This window comes from Maylandia zebra, linkage group LG18 (assembly GCF_041146795.1).
Source record: "Maylandia zebra isolate NMK-2024a linkage group LG18, Mzebra_GT3a, whole genome shotgun sequence".
NCBI classification, from domain to species: domain Eukaryota; kingdom Metazoa; phylum Chordata; class Actinopteri; order Cichliformes; family Cichlidae; genus Maylandia; species Maylandia zebra.
Genome location: NC_135184.1, coordinates 36,248,097 through 36,271,067, shown reverse-complemented (window position 1 = coordinate 36,271,067; position 22,971 = coordinate 36,248,097). Strand labels below are relative to the sequence as shown.

Sequence of the window (22,971 nt, the reverse complement as noted above, 5' to 3'; positions counted from 1 at the left end):
ACAGGTAAGGTAAGGCAAGGCAAGGGAAGGCAAGGCAAATTTATTTGTATAGCACAATTCAACAACAAGGTGATTCAAAGTGCTTTACAGAGACATTAGAAACAAAAACAAATAAAAAGCATGATTTAAAATTGATTAAAACAAGCAAACAAACAAACGAACTAAACACACACATTTCACACCTGTTCGCGCGATCTGAACCCTTATCGTAAGGGGAGCTACCAGTCCTTCTGTGGACGAGCTACTTTCTATTTTAAATTCCCTGAATTTAAAATACTCTCTAGACCCAGTCTAGACCCAGCTGGGGAGCTACCCAGAGCTCTAAACCCACTTAACAAACAAACAAACAAACAAAACAGTATATAAAATCAAAACAGATAAAATCAGAACAGTAGATAAAATCAGTAGTTAATGTAAGTTTGGAAATTTAAGCTTAACAAACAAACAAAACAGTATATAAAATCAAAACAGATTAAATCAGAAATAGATAAGATCAGTAGTTAGTGTAACTTTTGAAATGTAAGCTTAAAAGTGTGGATTTGGTGCTTTATTCAAATGCAGCTGAGAATAGGTGAGTCTTCAGCCTGGATTTAAATAAACTGAGTGTTTCAGCTGATCTGAGGCTTTCTGGGAGTTTGTTCCAGATATAAGGAGCATAAAAGCTGAATGTAGCTTCTCCGTGTCTGGTTCTGACTCTGGGAACTGATAAAAGACCGGATCCATATGACCTGAGGGATCTGGAAGGTTCATACTGGGTCAGGAGGTCACTGATGTATTTTGGTCCTAAACCATTCAGAGCTTTATAGACCAGCATCAGGACTTTAAAGTCTATCCTCTGACGGACAGGCAGCCAGTGTAAAGACCTCAGAGCTGGACTGATGTGGTCCACTTTTTTGGTCTTAGTGAGGACTCGAGCAGCAGAGTTCTGAATGAGCTGTAGTTGTCTGACTGATTTTTTAGGTAGACCTGTAAAGATGCTGTTACAGTAATCAAGCCTACTAAAAATGAATGCATGGACTAGTTTTTCCAGGTCCTGTTGAGACATCAGATCTTTTATCCTTGAAATATTCTTGAGGTGATAGTAAGCTGACTTTGTTATTGTCTTAGTGTGTTTTTCTAAGTTTAGGTCTGCATCCATCACTACACCCAAATTTCTCGCCTGGTTTGTGGTTTTTAGATGTATGGATTGAAGTTCTCTGGTGACCTGTAATCATTTTTCTTTGGCGCCAAAGACTATTACTTCAGTTTTGTTTTTGTTTAGTTGGAGAAAATTGTGGCACAACCAGTCATTAATTTCCTCAATGCATTTACCAAGAGCCTGTACAGGGCCTCGGTCTCCTGGTGACATTGTGATATATATTTGTGTGTCATCTGCATAGCTGTGAGAGTTTATTTTGTTGTTCTTTATAATCTGTGCCAGTGGGAGCATGTAAATGTTAAACAGAGGGGGTCCCAAGATGGAACCTTGGGGAACTCCACATGTGATACTTGTCTGCTCGGATGTAAGTTACCTATTGATACAAAGTATTTCCTGTTTTCTAAGTATGTTTTGAACCAGTTTAGTACAGTTATTGAAAGACCTGCCCAGTTCTCCAGTCGTTTGAGTAATATGTTGTGGTCAACTGTATCAAATGCTGCACTGAGATCCAGTAAAACTAAGACTGACATTTTTCCACTGTCTGTATTCAGACATATGTCATTGAACACTTTTGTCAGAGCGGTTTCAGTGCTGTGGTTCTGTCTAAAACCTGACTGGAAGGCATCATAGCAGTTATTCTGTTTTAAGAAGTAACTGAGCTGTTGAGAAACTGCTTTTTCAATGATCTTACTTAAAAATGGGAGATTTGAGATCGGCCTGTAGTTTTTCATTTGTGTCTTGTCAAGATTGTCCTTTTTCAGTATAGGTTTGATTACAGCAGTTTTTAGTGATTCTGGAAACACACCTGATAATAAAGAAAAGTTGACGATCTGTAACAGGTCTGACTCCAAAGTCTTTGAGACCTTTTTGAAAAAACTTGTTGGCAGGACATCTAAACAGCAAGAGGAGGAGTTCAGTTGACCTAAGATGTCCTCCAGGTCTTTGCTGTTAATCGGGTGAAACTGTTTGATGGTGTTTAAACAGTTTTTCGGTGGACACAGTACATATCCTGGATCTGCTGTTGATGTACCAACTGCTTGTCTAATCTTTTGGATTTTGTCTGTGAAGAATTTGGCAAAGTCATTGCAGGCCATGGTCGAGTTCAGCTGCCACTGGCACAGGAGGGTTTGTTAGCCTGTCAACTGTAGAAAATAAGACCCGAGCATTATGGCTGTTTTTAGTGATGATGTCAGAGAAGTAGGACCTTCTTGCACTCCTCAGTTGTAAATTATAATTGTGAAGTTTCTCTTTATAGATGTCATAATGAACCTGGAGGTTTGTTTTTCTCCATCTGCGCTCAGCTTTCCTACACTCTCTTTTTTCATTTTTCACCAGTGTGGAGTTTCTCCATGGAGACTTTTTCCTTCCAGAGATAACCTTCACCTTAATGGGAGCAATAGTGTCCATTACATTTAACATGTTAGCATTGAAGCTATTGACGAGCTCATTGACTGAACCTTTGGACAGGTCAGGTGTTAATGGGAAGACCTGGTTAAAGATCTCACTACTGTCTTCAGTTATACACCGTTTTGTGATCACTGCTGTTGATATATTTGTGTGGGCTGAGATTTTACTTTCAAAGAAAACACAGTAATGATCAGATAAGCCCACATCAGACACAGTAATGTTTGAAATGCTCAGGCCTTTGGAGATCAGTAGGTCAAGAGTGTGTCCTCTATTATGTGTGGCCTCTGTTACATGCTGAGTCAGCCCAAAGTTGCCCAGAGTGTTACTCAGGTCTTTAGTCCCTTTGTCCTGAGGGTTGTCCACATGGATGTTAAAATCCCCAACAATAATTACACAGTCGAAATCAACACAGGTCACAGACAGCAGTTCACTGAGGTCATTAAAAAAGTCTGTGCAGTATTTGGGAGGCCTGTAAACATTAAGAAACACAACTTTGGATGGGGCCTTCAGCTGTAAAGCCACATATTCAAAAGACTGAAAACTTCCAGGAGATAGCTGCTTACATTGAAATGATTCATTAAATAAGACAGCAACCCCTCCTCCTCTCCTGCTCGCCCTGACCTCACTGATAAAACTGTAGTTAGGAGGGGTCGTCTCGATGAGAACAGCTCCACTGTTACTTTGGTCCAACCAAGTTTCAGTTAAAAACATAAAATCAAGGCTGTGCTCAGTGATTAAATCATTAATTAAAAATGTTTTCCCAGCTAAAGATCTAACGTTTAATAAAGCCAACTTAAGTGTTTTAAAGGTATTACTTGTCCCCTCGTGTTTGGGAGCAGTCTGTGGCACACAAGGTATGTTTACTATGTTTAAAGATCTTTTAGAGTGCAGCTCTCTGTGTTTTGACCAGGCCACATGTCTCCTGTCACCTAAAAGTACAGAGATTTTAAAACCTTCAAGTAAACAGGGTCCCAGCTTCTCCTGGGAAAAGTCACCACTGCCATAATCCTCGCAGCCCGGACCCTCCACACATCACACATCAGACTGCGGAGACAAAGCATGAAGGTGGTAAGGAGGAACTAAGGGGGGCGAGGCTGGGCAATGTGACTTCGATTGCTCTGTTGAGGGTGGGGCTCGGTGGCGAACCTTTGGCTGCTTTGGTGGGGGGTTTATGGGGGACAAAGAGGGATTGGGCCGGGGGGTAGATCTGAGCCCAGCATTGACCCGCTCCATCATCTCTTCAGTGAATTTCAGGTGTGGGGAGGAGGGAGAAAGGGAGGGGGAGGAGGGTGATGGGGGTGATGGCCTGTCAGGGGTTTGGGGGACTGGGGAAGATCCTGGTCCTGGTCGTTGGTGTTGTTGAGAGAGTTGGAGGCAAATAGGGACCCCTCTTCTTGCCTCTTCTTGCCTCAGATGTCTCTCCTTTCTGAGGCTCTTCCCGGGTGGGGGCAGATGGAGCTCCTCCTCAAGGTTTCTGCTGGGCTTTGTCTGTTCTTGGAGTACTGTTTGTTCCTCTTTATGAGATAACTCCTCGTTTATCTCAGCCTTGGCTCCAAGCACAGATGGATGACGTATGGAATAAAACAAGTTGGAGGTGAACAGTTTCACCCCTGACTTGTTAAAATTAAATCCATTTGCTTTAAACAGATGCCTGCGTTCCCAAAAAATATTAAAGTTGTCGATAAAATGCACTGAGTGGTCAGCACATGCTGATATAAGCCATTTATTCAGTGTAAACAGCCTGCTGAATCTCTCGTCTCCTCCTCTGACCGGCGGTACAGGCCCACTGATGAATACAGCTGCATTCAGAGAGTTTACAGTGTTTAATAATCCAATAAAGTCCCGTTTCAGAACCTCCCATTGTTGTTTGGACACATCGTTTGACCCTGTATGCAGGACAATGTTTGTCACAGTTGGATATTCAGCCTGTGTTTAACTCTGGAACTCTGAAAGGATAGACTTAAATCGGCCTTCAAATTCAAGCAGGAATGGTGTTAAGCTCTCTTCAGTATTCATTTTTGTACCTTCAGGCCTTTGCTACTGACAAGCTCCAACAGGGATGACTCCAGGTTGTAGGAGTCTGGAAGGCCGCTGAGTCCGGGTCTTTAGCTTCAGGCACAGATCTCACATGCAGCAACATATTCCTTTGCATCGCGTTCCCAAGTTCTCCACCAAAAATGGCGCTTAAGGAGACTAATTGTGCGACCTGTTCCAGGGTGACAGGAGAAATGAGAAGTGTGGGCCCACCTAATCACTGCTGAGCGGGCAGCCGCAGGGATGACACGACCCATTCCAGGGTCTGAATGGTTTCCTCCACACTCCAAGACAGGAATCCTACCAAGCAGGAAGCAGGAAGCACAGGAGCTGGTTCAAGATGTTCCTCATCTGGACTGTATTGCTGGGAGAGGGCGTCGGCTTTTGTGTTTTTAGAGCCTGGACAGAAGAAGATTCTGAATCTGAATCGATCAAAAAACAAAGACCACCTGGCTTGGCGGGCGTTCAGTCGCTTTGCTGTCCTAAGGTAGGAAAGGTTCTTGTGATCGGTGAAGATAGTGAACGGGTGCTCCGCTCCCTCTAATATGTGGCGGAATTCTTCCAGAGCAAGTTTAATGGCTAGTAGCTCTCTGTCCCCAACATCATAGTTCCTTTCAGCTGGCGAAAACCGTCGTGAAAAGAACGTATTTTCCCTCTGGGGCCTGTGTGGGGATTGGGATTGGACAGCTCCTACACCGATGTCTGAAGCGTCTACTTCAATGACAAATGGCCTTCTGAGGTCTGGTTGGATCAACACAAGAGCTGAGGTGAAGACATGTTTCAGTCTTTGAAAAGCAGCCTCAGCTTCAGACGTCCAGGAGAACTGGCGCTTTACAGAGGTGAGTGTGGTGAGTGATGTGGCTACCTGACTGTATTTCCTTATGAAGCGCCGATAGAAGTTAGCGAAGCCCAGAAAGCGTTGTAGCTGCTTGCGAGTGGTGGGTGTGGGCCATTCCTGAACTGCCCGGATCTTGGCTGGGTCCGTCTTCACCTGCCCTCCAGCTAAAACGTATCCCAGAAATGTGACAGAAGGTGCATGAAACTCGCACTTCTCAGCCTTGACGTAGAATCTATTTTCTAACAGACGCTGTAGCACGGCCCGAACATGGACCTTGTGTTCTTGGAGGTTCCTGGAAAAGATTAGAATGTCATCTAGGTAGACATAGACAAAGCGGTTCAGAAAGTCCCGTAGCACATCATTGACCAAGCTTTGGAACACGGCTGGAGCGTTGGTTAACCCAAAGGGCATGACCAGGTATTCAAAATGGCCTAGCAGGGTGTTGAAAGCTGTTTTCCATTCGTCACCCTCCCTGATACAGACCACATGCTAAGCATTGTGGAGATCTAATTTAGTGAAAATAGTGGCCCCCTGCAGGGGCTCAAACGCGGCACTGATGCGTGGCAGGGGGTATTTGTTCTTGACGGTGATAGCGTTGAGACCTCTGAAGTCAATACATGGACGGAGGCTCTTGTCCTTCTTAGCCACAAAAAAGAATCCTGCGCCTACAGGAGAGGATGAAGGCCAGATGATCCCTGCTGCCAGAGAATCATGAATGTATTTCTCCATTGCCTCTCTTTTGGGCTTGGAAATGTTGAACAGACGGCTGGAGGGAAGTGGAGCGCCAGGTAAGAGATCAATGGCACAGTCATATGGTCTATATGGCAGAAGCGAAAGTGCTTTGTCTTTACTGAACACCTCTTGGAGGTCATGATACCCGAGAGGGACAGTGGTAAGGTCTGGGATGTCGATGTGGGAGTCATCTTCCTTCATGGATCCAGGTGGCAGGGCTGACAAAAGACAGTGGGCAAGCCAGAACAAACTCCAATTGATAATTTTATTCCCTAACCAGTCTATATGGGGATTGTGTTTCTGGAGCCAGGAGTAACCTAAAATGAGTGGCGACTCTGGTGGGTGAAGGTGAACAGTGTAAGACTTTCTCTGTGATTACCCGATGTGAGAAGAGTGACTGGACCAGCTCGGCACACGGTGTCAAAACTTGGTTCTTTACTGAGAGCTTTACTCTTTGCACTCATGGGTGTCATCTAGTTCAATTCAATTTTATTTACATAGTGCCAAATTGCAACAACAGTCTCCTCAAGGAGCTTTATATCTAGTGGCAGCATTGGTTGTTGCACAGCCAAAGGAATCCTTGCACTTGTGATTCACATTTCAAATGTATTATAAAATCCAAACTAATGGAGGGAGAACGACTCAAATATCCTGGAAATATGACCTTTTATTTTATTTTTTTTTAGGTTTTTGCATCCCGTATTAAAGAATCTACCTGAGTAATCTATAAAATAATCAAATAGACCAAAACATTGTAAATTACATAATGGACAGTGAAAATGTTTTTACATAATGCAAAGGCTTTTTTATTTATTTAGTTCTGACTTTGTTTGGTGTACTGGATATTTTCTTTGGTACTGTGTTTGGGGTACTGGATGTGTGTGCTTATATAACTCAGGTGTTTTGACTGAGAAATAATAACCATTCCACAGTGGATGGGCTTACATGGTATCTCCCTTGCTGAGACAACTTCCCCAGCATTTGAGAACCATTTTTTTTACAAGGACCAGAAGAAGCTGGTGTCACCAGGAACTGTTTGGCCAACTGAAGCAAGCATCTGCAGTTGCACGTCTGGACCAAGAAGTGTCCACAGGTTCATACAGTTTATCAGTTGGTATTCTGCTTAAATTTTGATCAAGGTCTTTCACCATGTCATTTATGGACTAGTTTAACATTTTATTGAGGGCATTTCTGCCATTGCTGACCTACGACCGATCCACCCGAGAAAACTAAATTAAAATGGACTGAAGCAAAGTAGAAACCTGTTCTGTGGTCAGATTAATTGAAATGTGAAATTCTTTTGGGAAAAATTTCCTATGTCCTTTGGAGTAAACAGGCTTGCTATCAGTGGTGCATCTCTGATGGAACTGAAACACATTAGTACTTAGAGTTGCTTTCTTATTTTACTGTTTGTATTTAAAGAGAAGTTATCTTTAAATCTCGTTGTTGTAATAATAATGGATTGGATTTATATAGCGCTTTTTCAAGGGACCCAAAGCGCTTGACAATGCCACTATTCATTCACTCTCACATTCACACACTGGTGGAGGCAGCTACAGCTGCCCTGGGGCAGACTGACAGAAGCGAGGCTGCCATATCGCACCATCGGCCCCTCTGGCCAACAACAGTAGGCGGTAGGGTAAACTGTCTTGCCCAAGGACACAACGACCAGGACAGAGAGCCCGGGGATCAAACCAGCGACCTTCGGGTTACAGATACGCTTCCCAACCCCCTGAGCCACGGTCTTTATTGTCATTGTACTGTGTACAATGACAATAAAGGATTTCAGTTCAAACATAAGATCCAGTTCAGATGCTTAATATTGTGAGAACAACACAGAAGAGGGCCTGCGGTGTGTTGGTTATACTAAATACTCCTTCAGGACACTTTCATCATGGTGACAGCTTAATGTTTTATTTCATATCACTGATATTTTCATGTTCCATCCTGAGGCCTGGCTGACACTCTCTGTTACTATTCTGAATTCAGAAAAAAACCTCCATTGATGTGCTTGACGTGACATCAGAGATTATATAACATTCTTAACCCAACATTACATAGAAACCAGCACGTAAGTACCAGCTTTTTCAAGCCTTACATGAAGCACAAGGACTGCAAGGAAACTTTAAACATAAAATCATTCAATCTCAGCGTTGCAGGGACCATGCGTTGCCAGGAGATTATCAAGTTTTAACATACAAAAATCCTCTGGCTGGATGAGAGTAGCAGATGACAGATGTGCCTCTCTCTCTGTTGGAGAAAGAGAGACAGAGACAGAGAGAGCATCGTTTGCTATGTAGCCTGTAAAAAGTGAGTCAGTATGAGAGTGTGAGGCTGAACATGTGTGTGCCACCAGTGTCGCAAAGGCTGCTGTTTTCTGATTGGCTGCTGCCCACACATACTCAGAATGCACCCTGCTGGCAGTGAGATATATGGACGAGAGAACGAGAGACTCGGGGTTAGAGTGAACGTGGAAAGACCAGAATAACATCAGGGGCGACAGAAAGAGTTAAAGAAGCAGAAAGATAAGATCATTTATCAGTTTCAGAGTAGTCTTATCAACCACAATCAGCACTCCAACAGCAGGAAAAGCAGGTAAGAATCAGCCCTTCTTCAATTTTCTGCCTGCCTTTAAAGTTTTCTGAAAGCCTGATTGCATGCTGACAACAATGTGAACTAACAGGTGCTGAAATTATTCTTTGTTGGGACCAGGGATTTTTCTATTTTCAGTAAGAACTCCATCTCAAGTGTTGTGAAGCTGAAAAGTCCCGTAAGTGTAAGAGAAAAAGTAGTATTTGAATATTATTTTGTATTGTAGGTCTGTGTTTAATTGATAACTGAAGTTGATGGAACAGAGCTGATGGAAGAAGAATAAAATAAACAAAGATAAACATAAAATAAAATATATACAGAATTAGAAGCACAGACAGTGCAGCTGTGGAGCCGAGGAAAGTTACAAAGAGCTGAAGTGAAACTGAGTGTAAAACACAAAAAAATGTGTCCACTGGAGCCACTGTTGTAGTTTTCATACAGTATTTTTAATCTTGGATGTTTTTATTATATTATGTATTAGTGGATTTTTAAACACTAGGGATCTCTATTCTAAGTCTCTGTTAGCACATGAATGAATAACTGATCAACAATCGATTTAGTCTGCCTTACAGAAACCTGGTTACAGCAGGATGATTATGTTAGTTTAAATGAATCAACAGTTATATAAATGTCAGAATCCTCGAACCCTCACAGGACAGAAGGGGGCGGTGTGGCAGCAATCTTCCACTCCAAGTTATTAATCGACCAAAGACCCAGACAGAGTCTGAATTCATTTGAAAGCCTGATGCTTCGCATTTCCACCCCAGCTGGAAATATCAAAAAACGTTTTTGTTTTGTTTTGTTGTTGATATCTATCGTCCACCTGGGCCTCAGTCAGAGATTTCTCAGACTTGGGTGATTTTACCATTCATGTAGATGCTAAAAATGACAGCCTCAACATTTAATCTGTTATTAACAGATTTAATCACACTCTAGATCTTGTTCTCAAATATGGCATAGAAACTGAACATTTAACAGTGTTTCCTGAAAACCCTTGTTTCTCTGATCATTTACTAATAGCATTTATTTACAGAAATGCAGTGGGGAATAGATTTCATCACAGTAGATGTCTTTCTGAAAGTACTGTTACGAAATTTACAGATATAATTTGTGCCAATACAGTGCAGAACAGCTACCTGAATGCTGTTATCAGTTATCACAGCCACAGAAACAGGAATTCAAACACCAACATGCAGACATGGAAGCAGAGCAACTACGGACAAAAGTTTGGGCCTGCCTCAGCAATGCAAAGCCCCCAGCATCCAACATCAGCATGGAGGAGAGGAAGGCACTCACATCACTTAACAATGACAACAACATTATCATCCTTCCAGCAGACAAGGGGCAGGTGCACAGTTTTGCTAAACCAGAAAGACTATCATGAGAAAATTTTGTCACTGCTTAGTGACAAAAATACTTATGAGCCCCTGAAACCAGACCCAGGAAGTGGCTACAGCAAGAGGGTGATAGACTGTCTGAAGCACTTAGAACAAGACAAGGCTACCAACCGGACCTCATACCACAGGCTGTACCCAGGGGAGTCTACACCAAGTCTGTATGGTTTACCGAAGATACAGAAACAGGGTTTAAGACCGATTGTCTGTATGATCAACTCGGTCACCCTATAACATCTCTAAGTTTCTGTCTTCAATCCTCAACGGCTGGTAGGCAGCTCTGAACACCACATCCAGAACACGTTGGATTTTGTTGAGAAAGTGAGAGATGTCATGATGGAGGCAGATGAAACCATGGTCTCGTACGATGTTACATCTGTCTTCACCATCCCCACAGACACAGCGGCCAGAGAAGCAGAAGAACATCACATCAAGAAGGCCCTGAGTAAGTGGTTATCCCACCTGGACTTTTGTCAACAAGAAAGCTCCATCCAATCCAGGAGAGAAGGACAACCGCTGCTTAAGTGAAAACCTGTAGTGATCCCATATGTGTCAGGAATATCAGAACAGCTGAGACGCATTTTCTCTAAACACCGCATCTCTGTGGCTTTTAAACACCAAAACATGCTGCGCCAAACGGGTCCACCCCAAGGATCGGGTCCCCCGACACAAACAGAGTATCATAGTGTACGCTGTTAAGTGCAGGAGGATTGCCAGGATTTATACATCGGGGAAACCAAACAACCTCTGGCTACAACACAGCAGAGCCACCTCGTCAGGCCAGGACTCTGCAGTCTATCTACACCTACAGGCCAGTGGACACTCTTTCAATGATGAGGATATAACATCCTGGACAGGGAGGAACGCTGGTTTGAGGGCGGAGTCAAGGAGGCCGTTTACGTGAAAAGGGAAAGACCATCTCTGAATGGAGGGGGGGCCTAAGGGTACATCTGTCACCATCTTCCAATGCTGTGATTGCAGCCATTCCCCAACTCTCTGTGAATGGTACTCATGGCCATTGATCAGTGGTTGTTGATCAATGGCCATGACATTGACATTTGACATGACATTTGCATATTAATTAATAATCAATGAACTGACCTCCCAGCCCATTGTTCATTCAGTGGTGCTGGTTTCAGTCATTGTACAAATGTCCTGTTTATAAGGTTGGAAACCTGCAGTCAGCTGAGACTGAAGACGTCACCTGATGAGTGATAAAACGTTCCTCCCACTAAAAACTTCTCTGTTAAAGATTTTTCTGAATTAACTTCAATAATTAGAATAATGGTAAGTCACTGAAACTTTCCCAACACAAAGTTTCAGCGTTCCTCTTCAATCCTTCTGACCACATGGTGGCCTTAATTTAGGAACAGACCATATTTGCACAAGTGGATAGAACTGCTGGGGGACACCCAAATCTCATGATTTAGGACTGCACTGACATCAGATTGAAATTCATGAGATAAGGTCACAATTTTTCAGTGGGAGTGTGAGTGGGAATAGGCGAGACCTACCGACCCTCAGTGGTACTGCATTTTAGGCACTTCTGTATTGGTAGATGAACCATTACAGACACATCAAAAGTTGTATTTTTAGCTCAATTTTTTGTCCATTTTTAGCTCAAGTAATGTTTCATTACTATTAATAATTTATATATCATACAACTTACACATAAATGCAACATGCAAATAGAAGCTTTGAAGCGAGATATAGCCCACTGTGTGATACGCAAACAGTTATAAATTAAAAAGAAATGTCCAGAGATGCACAACAGAATAAGCATCACAGGATTAACTGACTGGCCTAAAGTGAGAGAGATGAAAGCATACACAGTACAAAGACCTACATGATAAGCATTTTAAATATATAAAACCAATATAATCTGTGGTTGTGAAATTGTGTTGAAATGATGTAGGCAATATATTTTTGGAGGTGGTGCTATAGAGATATTTGTCAGAACAGAAAATCGTTGGCATGTTTGGTTCAGGGTTTGAGCTTCCTGAGCTAAACACATACACGTCATTTTAGCAAGTCACAATAAGTGCTTTAACTTGTGATGGAGCTTCTTATTATTATTATTATTAAGTCCAGGCACCAGTGTGTCGCCACAATACTTTATTTATAAAGCCTTGAAACATTTCAGCCAATGGGACTTGTGTGTTTTCTGGTGTGTTAGCAATTTAAAATGAAAGATTCAAATGTAAAACAACAAAAGATATCGACAAAGACACGGAGAAAGATATGAAGTGAGACGCAGTTGGAAGAAATTAACAAATTACAGAAAATCAGGATAAGAAGGAAAAGAAAGCAAACCAGAAACAACAGAAAACTATTAAATCACAAAAGTAACTCAAAGAGAAACTTATACTGACAAAGATGCAGATGGAGACAGAACAGAGGAAATAGACAAACAAAACCAACAAATATTACATGGCCCCGTCTTTTGCACCATTTCAGTCACAAATCAAACAATTTAGAGTTGTGTGGGAGCTGGAGTCTATCCCACCTGCGATCCCCTAGGCAGGTTCCCAGGCATAAGAGGACTAACTCAAAGACGTAGTCAACCATATATGCTCACATCCACTCCTATAGCCTAGTTAATAATTCAGTATTGTGGGCGTTTCCTACAGATTAAATAGGAAACAATATTGAGATTCTGGTGAAGGATATAGCTGATCCTCCCTTGGCTCATCCTCCTCACTGGGAAGGATGCCAATTAGACTACGTCCAGTTAATGTCACCATCTGCTGTAGCCTGTAGAGATACTTCGATATAAAATCACTTCCAAATCTGCCTGAAAGACTTCATCAAAATCTTTTCTTCCAATAAGGGATTAAAAGCAGATTAGTGCCGGATTAAACCCAGAATTCATTACATTGACCATCTACTCCAGTTGCAGTTTAACAATAATTTTGTATCTGAAGGTTAAATCTCAGTTTTGCTCCCCGTCATGGCAGCAAAGCGACCACCCATTCCTCTCTTTCTCTCCCCCTAGTTTCCCTCTCTTCCCCTTCAGTCTGTATTGTTCTCTTTCAGCTGTGCTCTTTATCCAAGGTGACCCAGTTATTGTTGTGCATGTGCATTACTGTTGTCTGTTTAGATGTGATCTGCTGGACAGAGGGCAGGAGCAAGTTCAAACATCTTGCTATTCGTCACTAAGTAAATAACATAAGAACAATCATAGTTTTTTTTTTACAGCTCTGTAGCCAGGCTGACAAACAGTCAGAGCTCTGTTGAGCCAACCTTCCCTTTAACGTTAACTAATAATGACTTCATGAACTTCTTCACAAATAAAATTTAACAATTGGAGAAAAAAACATATTCATAACATCCCACAGATCTATATTATTACATATGGCTACTTTCAATATTTCAATAGATCATAATTTAGACTCTTTTTCTTCAGTTGATCTTTCTGAGTTAACTTCAATAATTACTTCCTCCAAACCATCAACGTGTCTTTTAGACCCCATTCCTACAAAACTGCTCAAAGAAGTCCTGCCATTAATTAATGCTTCGATCTTAAATATGATCAACCTATCTCTAATAATCAGCTATGTACCACAGGCCTTCAAACTGGCTGTAGTTAAACCTTTACTCAAAAAGCATCTCTAGACCCAGCAGTCTTAGCTAATTATAGGCCAATCTCCAACCTTCCTTTATATCAAACATCCTTGAAAGAGTAGTTGTCAAACAGCTAACAGATCATCTGCAGAGGTTTATTTGAAGAGTTTCAGTCAGGTTTCAGAGCTCATCACAGAAACAGCTTTAGTGAAGGTTATAAATGATCTTCTTATGGCCTCTGACAGTGGACTCATCTCTGTGCTTGTCCTGCTAGACCTCAGTGCAGCGTTCGATACTGTCGACCATAATATCCTATTAGAGCGATTAGAACATGCTGTAGGTATTACAGGTACTGTGCTGCAGTGGTTTGTATCATATCTATCTAATAGACTCCAGTTTGTGCATGTAAATGGAGAGTCCTCTTCACACACTGAGGTTAATTATGGAGTTCCACAGGGTTCAGTGCTAGGACCAATTCTGTTTACATTATACATGCTTCCCTTAGGCAGCATCATTAGAAGACATACTATACATCAGAATCAGAATCAGAATACTTTATTGATCCCTTTACACTGCTATGCTGATGACACCCAGCTCTATCTGTCCATGAAGCCAGATAACACACACCAATGAGTTAAACTGCAGGAATGTCTTAAAGACATAAAGACCTGGATGGCCGCTAACTTTCTGCTTCTTAATTCAGATCAAACTGAGGTTATTGTACTCGGCCCTGAAAATCTTAGAAATATGGTATCTAAGCAGATTCTTCCTCTGGATGGCATTACCTTGGCCTCCAGTAACACTGTGAGGAACCTTGGAGTCATTTTTGACCAGGACATGTCCTTCAACACACATATTAAACAAATATGTCAGACTGCGTTCTTCCATTTGCGCAACAGCTCTAAAGTTAGAAATATCCTGTCTCAGAGTGACGCTGAAAAACTAGTTCATGCATTTATTACTTCCAGGCTGGACGACTGTAATTCATTATTATCAGGAAGTCCTAAAAACTCCCTGAAAAGCCTTCAGCTAATCCAAAATGCCGCAGCAAGAGTCCTGACAGGGACTAGAAAGAGAGAGCAGATTTCTCCTTCATTGGCTTCCTGTTAAATCCAGAATTGAATTCAAAATCCTGCTCCTCACATACAAGGTCTTAAATAATCAGGCCCCATCTTAACTTCAAGATGTCATAGCGAGCAAGCAAGTAATTTATTTATATAGCGCTTTTAGAATAAGTCCCAGCTGAACACAAAGTGCTGTACAGTTGACATCCCAGAAATGATACATTAAATAAGTTTAAAAGTAAAGTAAAAATAAAATAAAATAAAGATAAAAAAAGGATAATTAAAATGACATTTAAAATAATAAAATTAGCACAAATAGCAAAAACAATAATAAAATAGTATAAAATGATAATTAGATTAAAACAATAAGCCAAAGAGTAAAAATGGGTTTTAAGACGTGTTTTAAAAGTGGACAGTGAGGGGCCTCTCTAATGTGCTGGGGAAGATTGTTCCACAGATTAGGAGCAGCAATAGAGAAGGCCCTATCCCCTCTGAGCTTTCTCTTGGACCAGGGTACCTCCAGGTACAAACGCCTTAAATGATAAAAACTGGACTTGACAGTAGCCCTAATTTGAGTGTCCAATTTAAAATCACTGTCCATCTTAAAACCCAGGTTAGAAACAACAGGTTTAAAATACTCTGCCAGGGGTCCCAAGCAGTGTTGGTCAAGTTACTTGAAAAAAGTAATCAGTAACTAATTACTGATTACTTCCCCCAAAAAGTAATCTCGTTACATTACTAATTACTTATTTTCAAAAGTAATTAATTACTTAGTTACTTAGTTACTTTTTAAAACCCTGAATAGGTAATAAAACAATAGATCTTTCAGCCCAATTCTACTTTTTCTGCATAATCCATCATATAAAATGTAATCAAATGGAAAAGTCTCTTTTTAAAACTTGTTTTATTAGTTTTAATCTTTTAACTTTATGCATCAAGCAAACATTTAATTATATGCAACATTCTCTGAGTTGAATAAATTAGTTTAACATTTAAACCTATTTTCTGCACATTCCAGCACATAAAATAAAAATATTTTTTGTGTTTACACTCAGTCTTTCAAATAGATGCAAGTAAAACACAGCAGAAAATAAATAAAGTCACAGGCTCAGCAGTCCTGTCGCTCTATTTTCACCTGTAAAGCAGGAGTGGCGTAGGCGTAGGTTTCCCTGGTGCAGGTGTGCCGCAGCGGTCAGTGGAAGGATACGGCAGTTTCTCTGTGAATGTCACATTATGTTGTTGCGCACTCGGTGCTTGTTGAGGGGTTTTTTTCGCTGTAAAAAAAGTTTTCTTCCCACGCACGATGCACACTAATGTTTTTGTCACTTTTTATGGAATCAAACTCAAAGTAAGGTCAGTACTTCCACGCTTTAAGCGCTGCATGCTCATACTCTCTCCCGCACTCGATATATGATCCACTGTTGATCTGCACACAGCTGTTGTCACGAACGTCGCGCTCGCTTACGTCACTGTCATGAGACACTCTCGCAAAAAAATCACGGTTAAAACACAGCGTGCTTACGGGAAAGTAACAGTAATCTAATTGCAATAGTGATCCCTTACTTTCCTCGTTACTCAAAATAAGTAATCGGATTACAGTAACGCGTTACAAGTAACGCGTTATGCCCATCTCTGGTCCCAAGTCAATAGTGGAGGGTTCACAAGGTCCACTGGGACCAAACACAATCATCTCAGTTTTGCTTGAATTACATCTTAGAAAGTTTAGGGACATCCAAGATTGAATATCTTCTAGACATGCTAAAAGTGGCTTAATAGAGAAGGCATCTTTCTGCTTCAGAGGCAGATCAATCTGACAGTCGTCAGCATAGCAGTGGAAGGATATTCCATGCCTTTGAGGATAGTTCCCAGGGGCTGTAAATATAATGAAAAAAGCAGAGGCCCTAAAATTGAGCCCTGCGGGACCCCAGACTGAAAGGCGGCAGAGGAGGACTCATACCCTAAAAAGTTAACACTAAAAGTTCTGTCAGAAAGATAAGACCTAAACCAGGGGTCCCCAATCCCAGTCCACGAGGGCTGGTGTCCCTGCAGGTTTTAGATCTCACCCTGGGTCAACACACCTGAATCACATGATTAGTTCATTACCAGGCCTCTGGAGAACTTCAGGACATGTTGAGGAGGTCATTTATCCATTTAAATCAGCTGTGATGGATCAAGGACACATCTAAAACCTGCAGGGACACCGGCACTCATGGACTGGGATTGGGGACCCCTGACCTAAACCATTTCAAAGCAGTACCACAAATGGAGATAGGCCTGTAGTTAGCCAACACAGTGTGGTCCAGGGCAGGTTTCTTAAGCAGGGGTTGTACTACTGCATGCTTAAAATTAGCAGGGACTACACCAGATATTAAACTGCTGTTTATAACAGTAAGAACAGCCTGGCCTATGCTAGGAAAAATCTCCTTAAAAAATTGTGGTGGGACAGGATCATTTGGGGAACCAGAGGGCCTCAGGTGGCCAACCACATCCTCTAAATAAGAAAGAGACACAGGCTCAAACTGGTTAAAAACAGCAGAGCAAGGGATCAAGACAGAGCGGTCAGACTCAGGAGAGCCCGCGTGGCTGCAACCTTCTCAATGAAAAACACATAAAATCATTAGTTTATGAGAGGCCTCCAAGCAGCCACTTTGTGGAGTATTTAAGACTTAAGTCAATAGAGTTAAATAATCAGAGATGGTTACTTGTAATGCGTTACTGTAATCTGATTACTTTTTTCAAGTAACGAGGAAAGTAAGGGATTACTATTGCAAAATCGGTAATTAGATTACCGTTACTTTCCCGTAGGAACGCTGCGTTACTGCGTTACTAAAACCGTGATTTTTTTGCGAGAATGTCTCATGACAGTGACGCAAGCGAGCGCGACGTTCGTGACAACAGCTGTGTGCAGATCAACAATGGATCACATATCGAGTGAAGAGAGAGTATGAGCGTGCAGCGTTTAAAGCGTGGAAGTACTGACCTTACTTTGAGTTTGATTCCATAAAATGTGACAAAAACATTAGTGTCCGCTGTGCGTGGGAAGAAAACTTCTTTTTACAGCGAAAAAAAACCCCCTAAACTTCCAACAAGCACCGAGTAGCTACGACGTAATGGGAAACTCACAGAGAAACTCGCAGATTCTTCCACTGACCGCGGCACACCTGCACCAGGGTAAACCTCCGCCTACCCCACTCCTGCTTTACAGGTGAAAATAGAGCAACAGGACCGCTGAGTCTTTGACTTTATTTATTTTCTGCTGTGTTTTACTTGCATCTATTTGAAAGACTGAGTGTAAACACAAAAATATTTTATTTTATGTGCTGGAATGTTTAAATGTTAAACTAATTTCTTCCAGTCAGAGAATGTTGCATATAATTAAATGTTTGCTTGATGCATAAAATTAAAAGATTAAAACTAATAAAACAAGTTTTAAAAAGAGACTTTTCCATTTGATTACATTTTGTATGATGGATTATGCAGAAAAAGTAGAATTGGGCTGAAAGATCTATCACTTTATCACCTATTCAGGTTGTAAATCGTGTTTTTAAAAAGTAACTAAGTAATTAATTACATTTGAAAATAAGTAATCAGTAAAGTAACGGATTACTTTCTTGGGGAAGTAATCAGTAATTAGTTACTGATTACTTTTTTCAAGTAACTTGACCAACACTGTAAATAACACACGTGGATTGTGACTGTTGGAGGAAATGATCTTAGAAAAATATTTTCTTTTAGCCTCTTTGACCGTATCCTGATAGAGGCGCCAGCAGTCCTTTAGGATTTGAAGAGACACCTGCAGTTTGTCCCTCTTCCATCTGCGTTCAGCTCTACGACACTCCCTCCTCACAGCCCGAGTGGCGTCGTTAAACCAAGGGTCCGTTTTAGCCTTGGGCTGCCTGGTTATTAATAGTGCCACAGAGTCCAGAATGGTTAGGCAAGAAGATTGAAACCAGGAGCTGAGGTCCTCTGTGTCCAAGGGAGTACGATCGGCAGGGATAGACAGCTGGTTAAAAGCAGTTGAGAACTGGGCAGCAGTGGAAGGGTTAATAATCTGACAGCGGCGAACAGGAGCGCTGGTTTGAACTGTAGTGCGCGAAAACACATCATCAAATAATACAGCCATATGGTCAGAGAAAGCAGTGTCAGTCACTTCCACGTTAGACACAGGTAGACTGTGTGACAAGACCAGGTCTAGTGTGTGTCCGTGTTCATGTGTGGGACCAGGTACGGGCTGGACCAGATTAAAAGAGTCAATGAGGCTTAAAAACTCCTTCACCAGAGGTTTGTCAGGACAGCAGACATGGATATTAAAATCTCCCACAATAAGAACATGATCATAGTTGGGCATAATCCCAGCTATAAATTCTGAAAAGTCATTTATGAAATTCTTATTGTATTTAGGGGGACGATAAATAACAGCAAAGAGCACAGAGTTAGAGCGACTGACTTCAAAACACGTGAGCTCAAAGCTGGAAGACGAGGGCTGTAAAAAACACTGTTTACCTCCTCCTCTCCCTGATGTCCTTGGTGTGTTAAAATAGGAACAATCCGCTGGTAAAAGTTTGGATAAAATACTGGACTCACCAGAGTTAAGCCAAGTCTCTGTGATACACATGAAGTCCAGGTTCCAGGAGGTGAATAACTCATTCAGAATAAAAGATTTGTTCACCAGCGATCTGGCGTTTACCAGCCCAATCCTGACAGGAGCCGGGGATGAGGTATGCACCATAGTACCATATCACCCCAACAGAGCACTTCAGTCTGAGAATGCTCTCTTCCCTATCGTTCCTATGATATTTAAAAGTAGTATGTGAGGCAGAGCCTTTGCTTTCAGGCACCTCTTCCGTGGAAAATTGAATTGAATTGAACTTACCTCAGCTCACCTCGTTCACGAACTTGCTCTCTAACAAACACAGACGATATAAGAGTGTTAAAAATGTTCCTGCTGTGGGATTTTATTTTAGCCATTACTTCTGATGGAATTGCAACATTGGGACAGAAAACTGCAACATCTATTTCAATTTGTTTTTTTCCTTTATTTTATTATTTTACTATAATTGTTAGTGTCACAATATATTTCTATAGCACAATTAAAAGCAACAAAGTTGACCAAAGTAATTTACAAGTTATTTAATGAACAAGAGAAAGACAATAAAATAAAACATGAGAAGAAGCAAATGCGATGTTGTGACATCATATCAAAAAAAGTTACAGTATTACGTTAATTTATTCAAACATTATCTAACAACATTTTAAACTACTTATTAAACATTTATCAACCTCTATCACAAAACCAGTAAATAAAAGACGGCCATAGCCAGTGTGCCCTCACCCAAAGGTGTCCTGATATGAAGCCTAGCGCTGAGCATTTATGCCAGCACCATTTTGGTGTTTGGAACTGGATGTGACAAATGAGGAGAGGATCTGGTTGTAACCCATGCTTACTGGCTAACACCTTGTGATTAACAACATGGAGCCAATGGGAGTGTCAGATTTAGCTGTGTGAAGTGTGGTGGCGGCTTACCCACCCAAAAGCATAATGCAGTATACAGAGGTGCTTACTGCCAAACTGACAAAAGTAACTCACAGTCCAAAAAGAGAAAACATCCAAAGGCCTTAAGGAATAACTGAAGAAAGCAATTCCTGGGGAAACTAGGGAGAGCACAGCTATGTGGGACAACTCAACAAAGGACAAATGGAAATTGAGAAAATGTATGCATAAGATAATGATGGGAGGGGGAACAGTTGGGAAACAGCTGCAGACACCAGACCAAATGAAATGAGGAAGTACAAGTCAGCACATGACACAGAGAGAAATGCTTACCAAAGTAAAATGTGAGAGACGCCAGAACAAGGTAAATAATGAATGACTTCACACAAAAGGAAAACAGAGATGGAAAAACAAGGGAAGCAATACACAGGGACTCAGGGAATAAAATACAACCAACCGAACAGAACCAGATGAGAAACCAAAAACTGAAAATGTAAATAAATATGGAAAAAACAAACAAACAGGAAACTCTGCACTCTTGCACACTCTGCAAGAGTCTGGGTCCAAGACCCAATTTAATTCAATTCAATTCACTTTTATTTATACAGCACCAAATGACAACAACAGTCGCCTCAAGGTGCTTTATATTGTAAGGTTGACCCTACAATAATACATACAGAGAAAAGCCCAACAATCATATGACCCCCTATGAGCAGCACTTTGGCAACAGTGGGAAGGAAAAACTGCCTTTTAACAGGAAGAAACCTCAGACAGAACCAGGCTCAGGGAGGGGCGGGGCCATCTGTTGTGATTGGTTGGGGAGAGAGAAGGAAGACAGGACAAAGACATGCTGTGGAAGAGAGACAGAGGTTAATAACAGATATGATTCAGTGCAGAGAGGTCTGTTAATACATAGACCCAGGGACCATGACAGAGAGTAGCCTAGTTTATCTTGCTTTCTAACTCTAATGACCATAAATGTGCAAATTAAAGTTGTTTTTGCATGACCTGAAACTACCTGTCCTCAAAGGCATAAGGAAAGTGTTTAATGACGTCACAGACCTGAATATAATATGTGGCAGTATTTATAGTTATAATGTAATTACCTACATAAAATTAAATAAATTAAGTAATTAGATAAAATCCATTAAAACAGTAAATTATGAATTCGCAGTCTAAAGCAATTCAAATAACAGTTAACATATACAAACAAAGATTATGTCCGTGATGCTAACAGTAGATATTAACTGTACATCCCCCACAGGCCTAGCCTACTTGCTAAGATAGCTATCTTTTACAGTGTTGAAGCCTGGGGGGCGTGAACGGCGGATGCAGCGGGCGCAGATGGGGAGGGGGGTCGGAACCAGGCGTACAGTAAAAAGAGAGAGAGATGTGCAAGAGTCTGCCAATAAAAATCGATCTCTTCTGCTCTAATTCACACACTAGCTCAGGTCGATACAGCCTGCCTCTCTCTCCCCCGCTGCTCTCGTTCTCTCTATCTCTCTCCACCACATACACGTACGCTCGCGGCAGCTGCCAGCTTGTATGCGTCCCTCCTCGCGCCAGAGAGTGGCCGCCTGGCTGCTCGCGCTGCCGTTGGGGAGCGGTGGAGAGGAATGCGCGCGCCGCGGCCGACTGGAGATGATCTCGTTTTGGCTGCTGTGCTGGAAGCTGTTGGTAGGTAAATAAACCAATCAACAACATTGAATAATAAAGCCGAACAGCGTCTTCCTCGTGGGTTTGCAGCTGTGTGGATGCACACCGTGTAGCCTGTGAACGCGGTGTATGCGCGAGGCTCTGGCTCAGCTTGGCTTCTGTATGCACGCTTATCTGTCACGATTTTGGTGCTTTGCCCAAGTTTAGAATATTGTCTTATATAACACTGCTGGCACAGCACTCATCTGACAGAACGCAGTAGAACCAGGAGGATAATTGTATTTTTCATTAGAATTTAACTACAAAGAGCAGAACAGGAGAAAATGGAACGCTAGAACCGAGTGCAACAGCATCATGGCTCCATTTATAACTCATCTTTGGTAAAACACATGATGCCTAAAGCTGCTGTGTAATCCTCTCAAAACACACACACACACACACACACACACACACACACACACACACACACACACACACACACACACACACACACAGAGGTGTCTGATTAAGTAATCATCATAATGCTGTCTCCAGCTGCTGATGTGGGGGCAGAGACTGCAAGGGAATTCACTATACAGGGAATATAACTCCATGTTGCGGATTTAATATGTTTTAAACCTAAAGTTCAGCTGACAAAGGTCAGTGAGGTCTACCAATAATCCAAAAGTCTGCTGGTTCAAATCTAGACAGGCAGTGTCCAGGGGCATGGATTACAGCAGAGCGCCACTACACCACTAATGACCGTGCAGGCTGTCCTCAGAAACTGAAGAAGAAACAATGCTATTTTGAATGTGCGCAGGAGCACATGTACTGACTACATTTCTATGCTACGATCAGGACATGCTCAATAAATATGGCTTCAGTAGTGTATTAGAAATAGGGGTGGGCAATATAAACGATATACGATAGAAATGATATAAATTTGGCCAACGATAGAGATTTTGACTATACCGCTCTATCGCGATAGCACATGTTGATGATGTCATCAAGCTGCGCATGTTTTGGTCGAAAGCATCGCAGCGGCTACAACCATAATCATCTGCAAATTATTGCGGGCGACA

The 22,971-nt window shown here is 41.7% G+C and overlaps 1 protein-coding gene across 9 annotated transcripts in view; it reads left to right on the top strand.

Moving 5' to 3' along the window:
* Window positions 1-8,481: 8,481 nt before the first annotated feature.
* LOC101473329 (uncharacterized) overlaps window positions 8,482-22,971 on the top strand; it is a 60,318-nt gene continuing 45,828 nt past the window's right edge. For 3 of the 9 annotated variants that reach the window (XM_004575222.6, XM_004575224.6, XM_004575225.6), the window contains exon 1: window positions 21,642-21,931. In XM_004575222.6, coding sequence (XP_004575279.2) covers window positions 21,800-21,931 — 132 coding nt within the window. In that variant the 5' untranslated portion in view covers window positions 21,642-21,799. Of the gene's footprint in view, window positions 8,745-8,861; window positions 8,920-21,638; window positions 21,936-22,971 lie in introns of those variants that run through there. The other 6 variants (XM_076877090.1, XM_004575227.4, XM_076877089.1 and 3 more) reach the window with 6 other exon arrangements.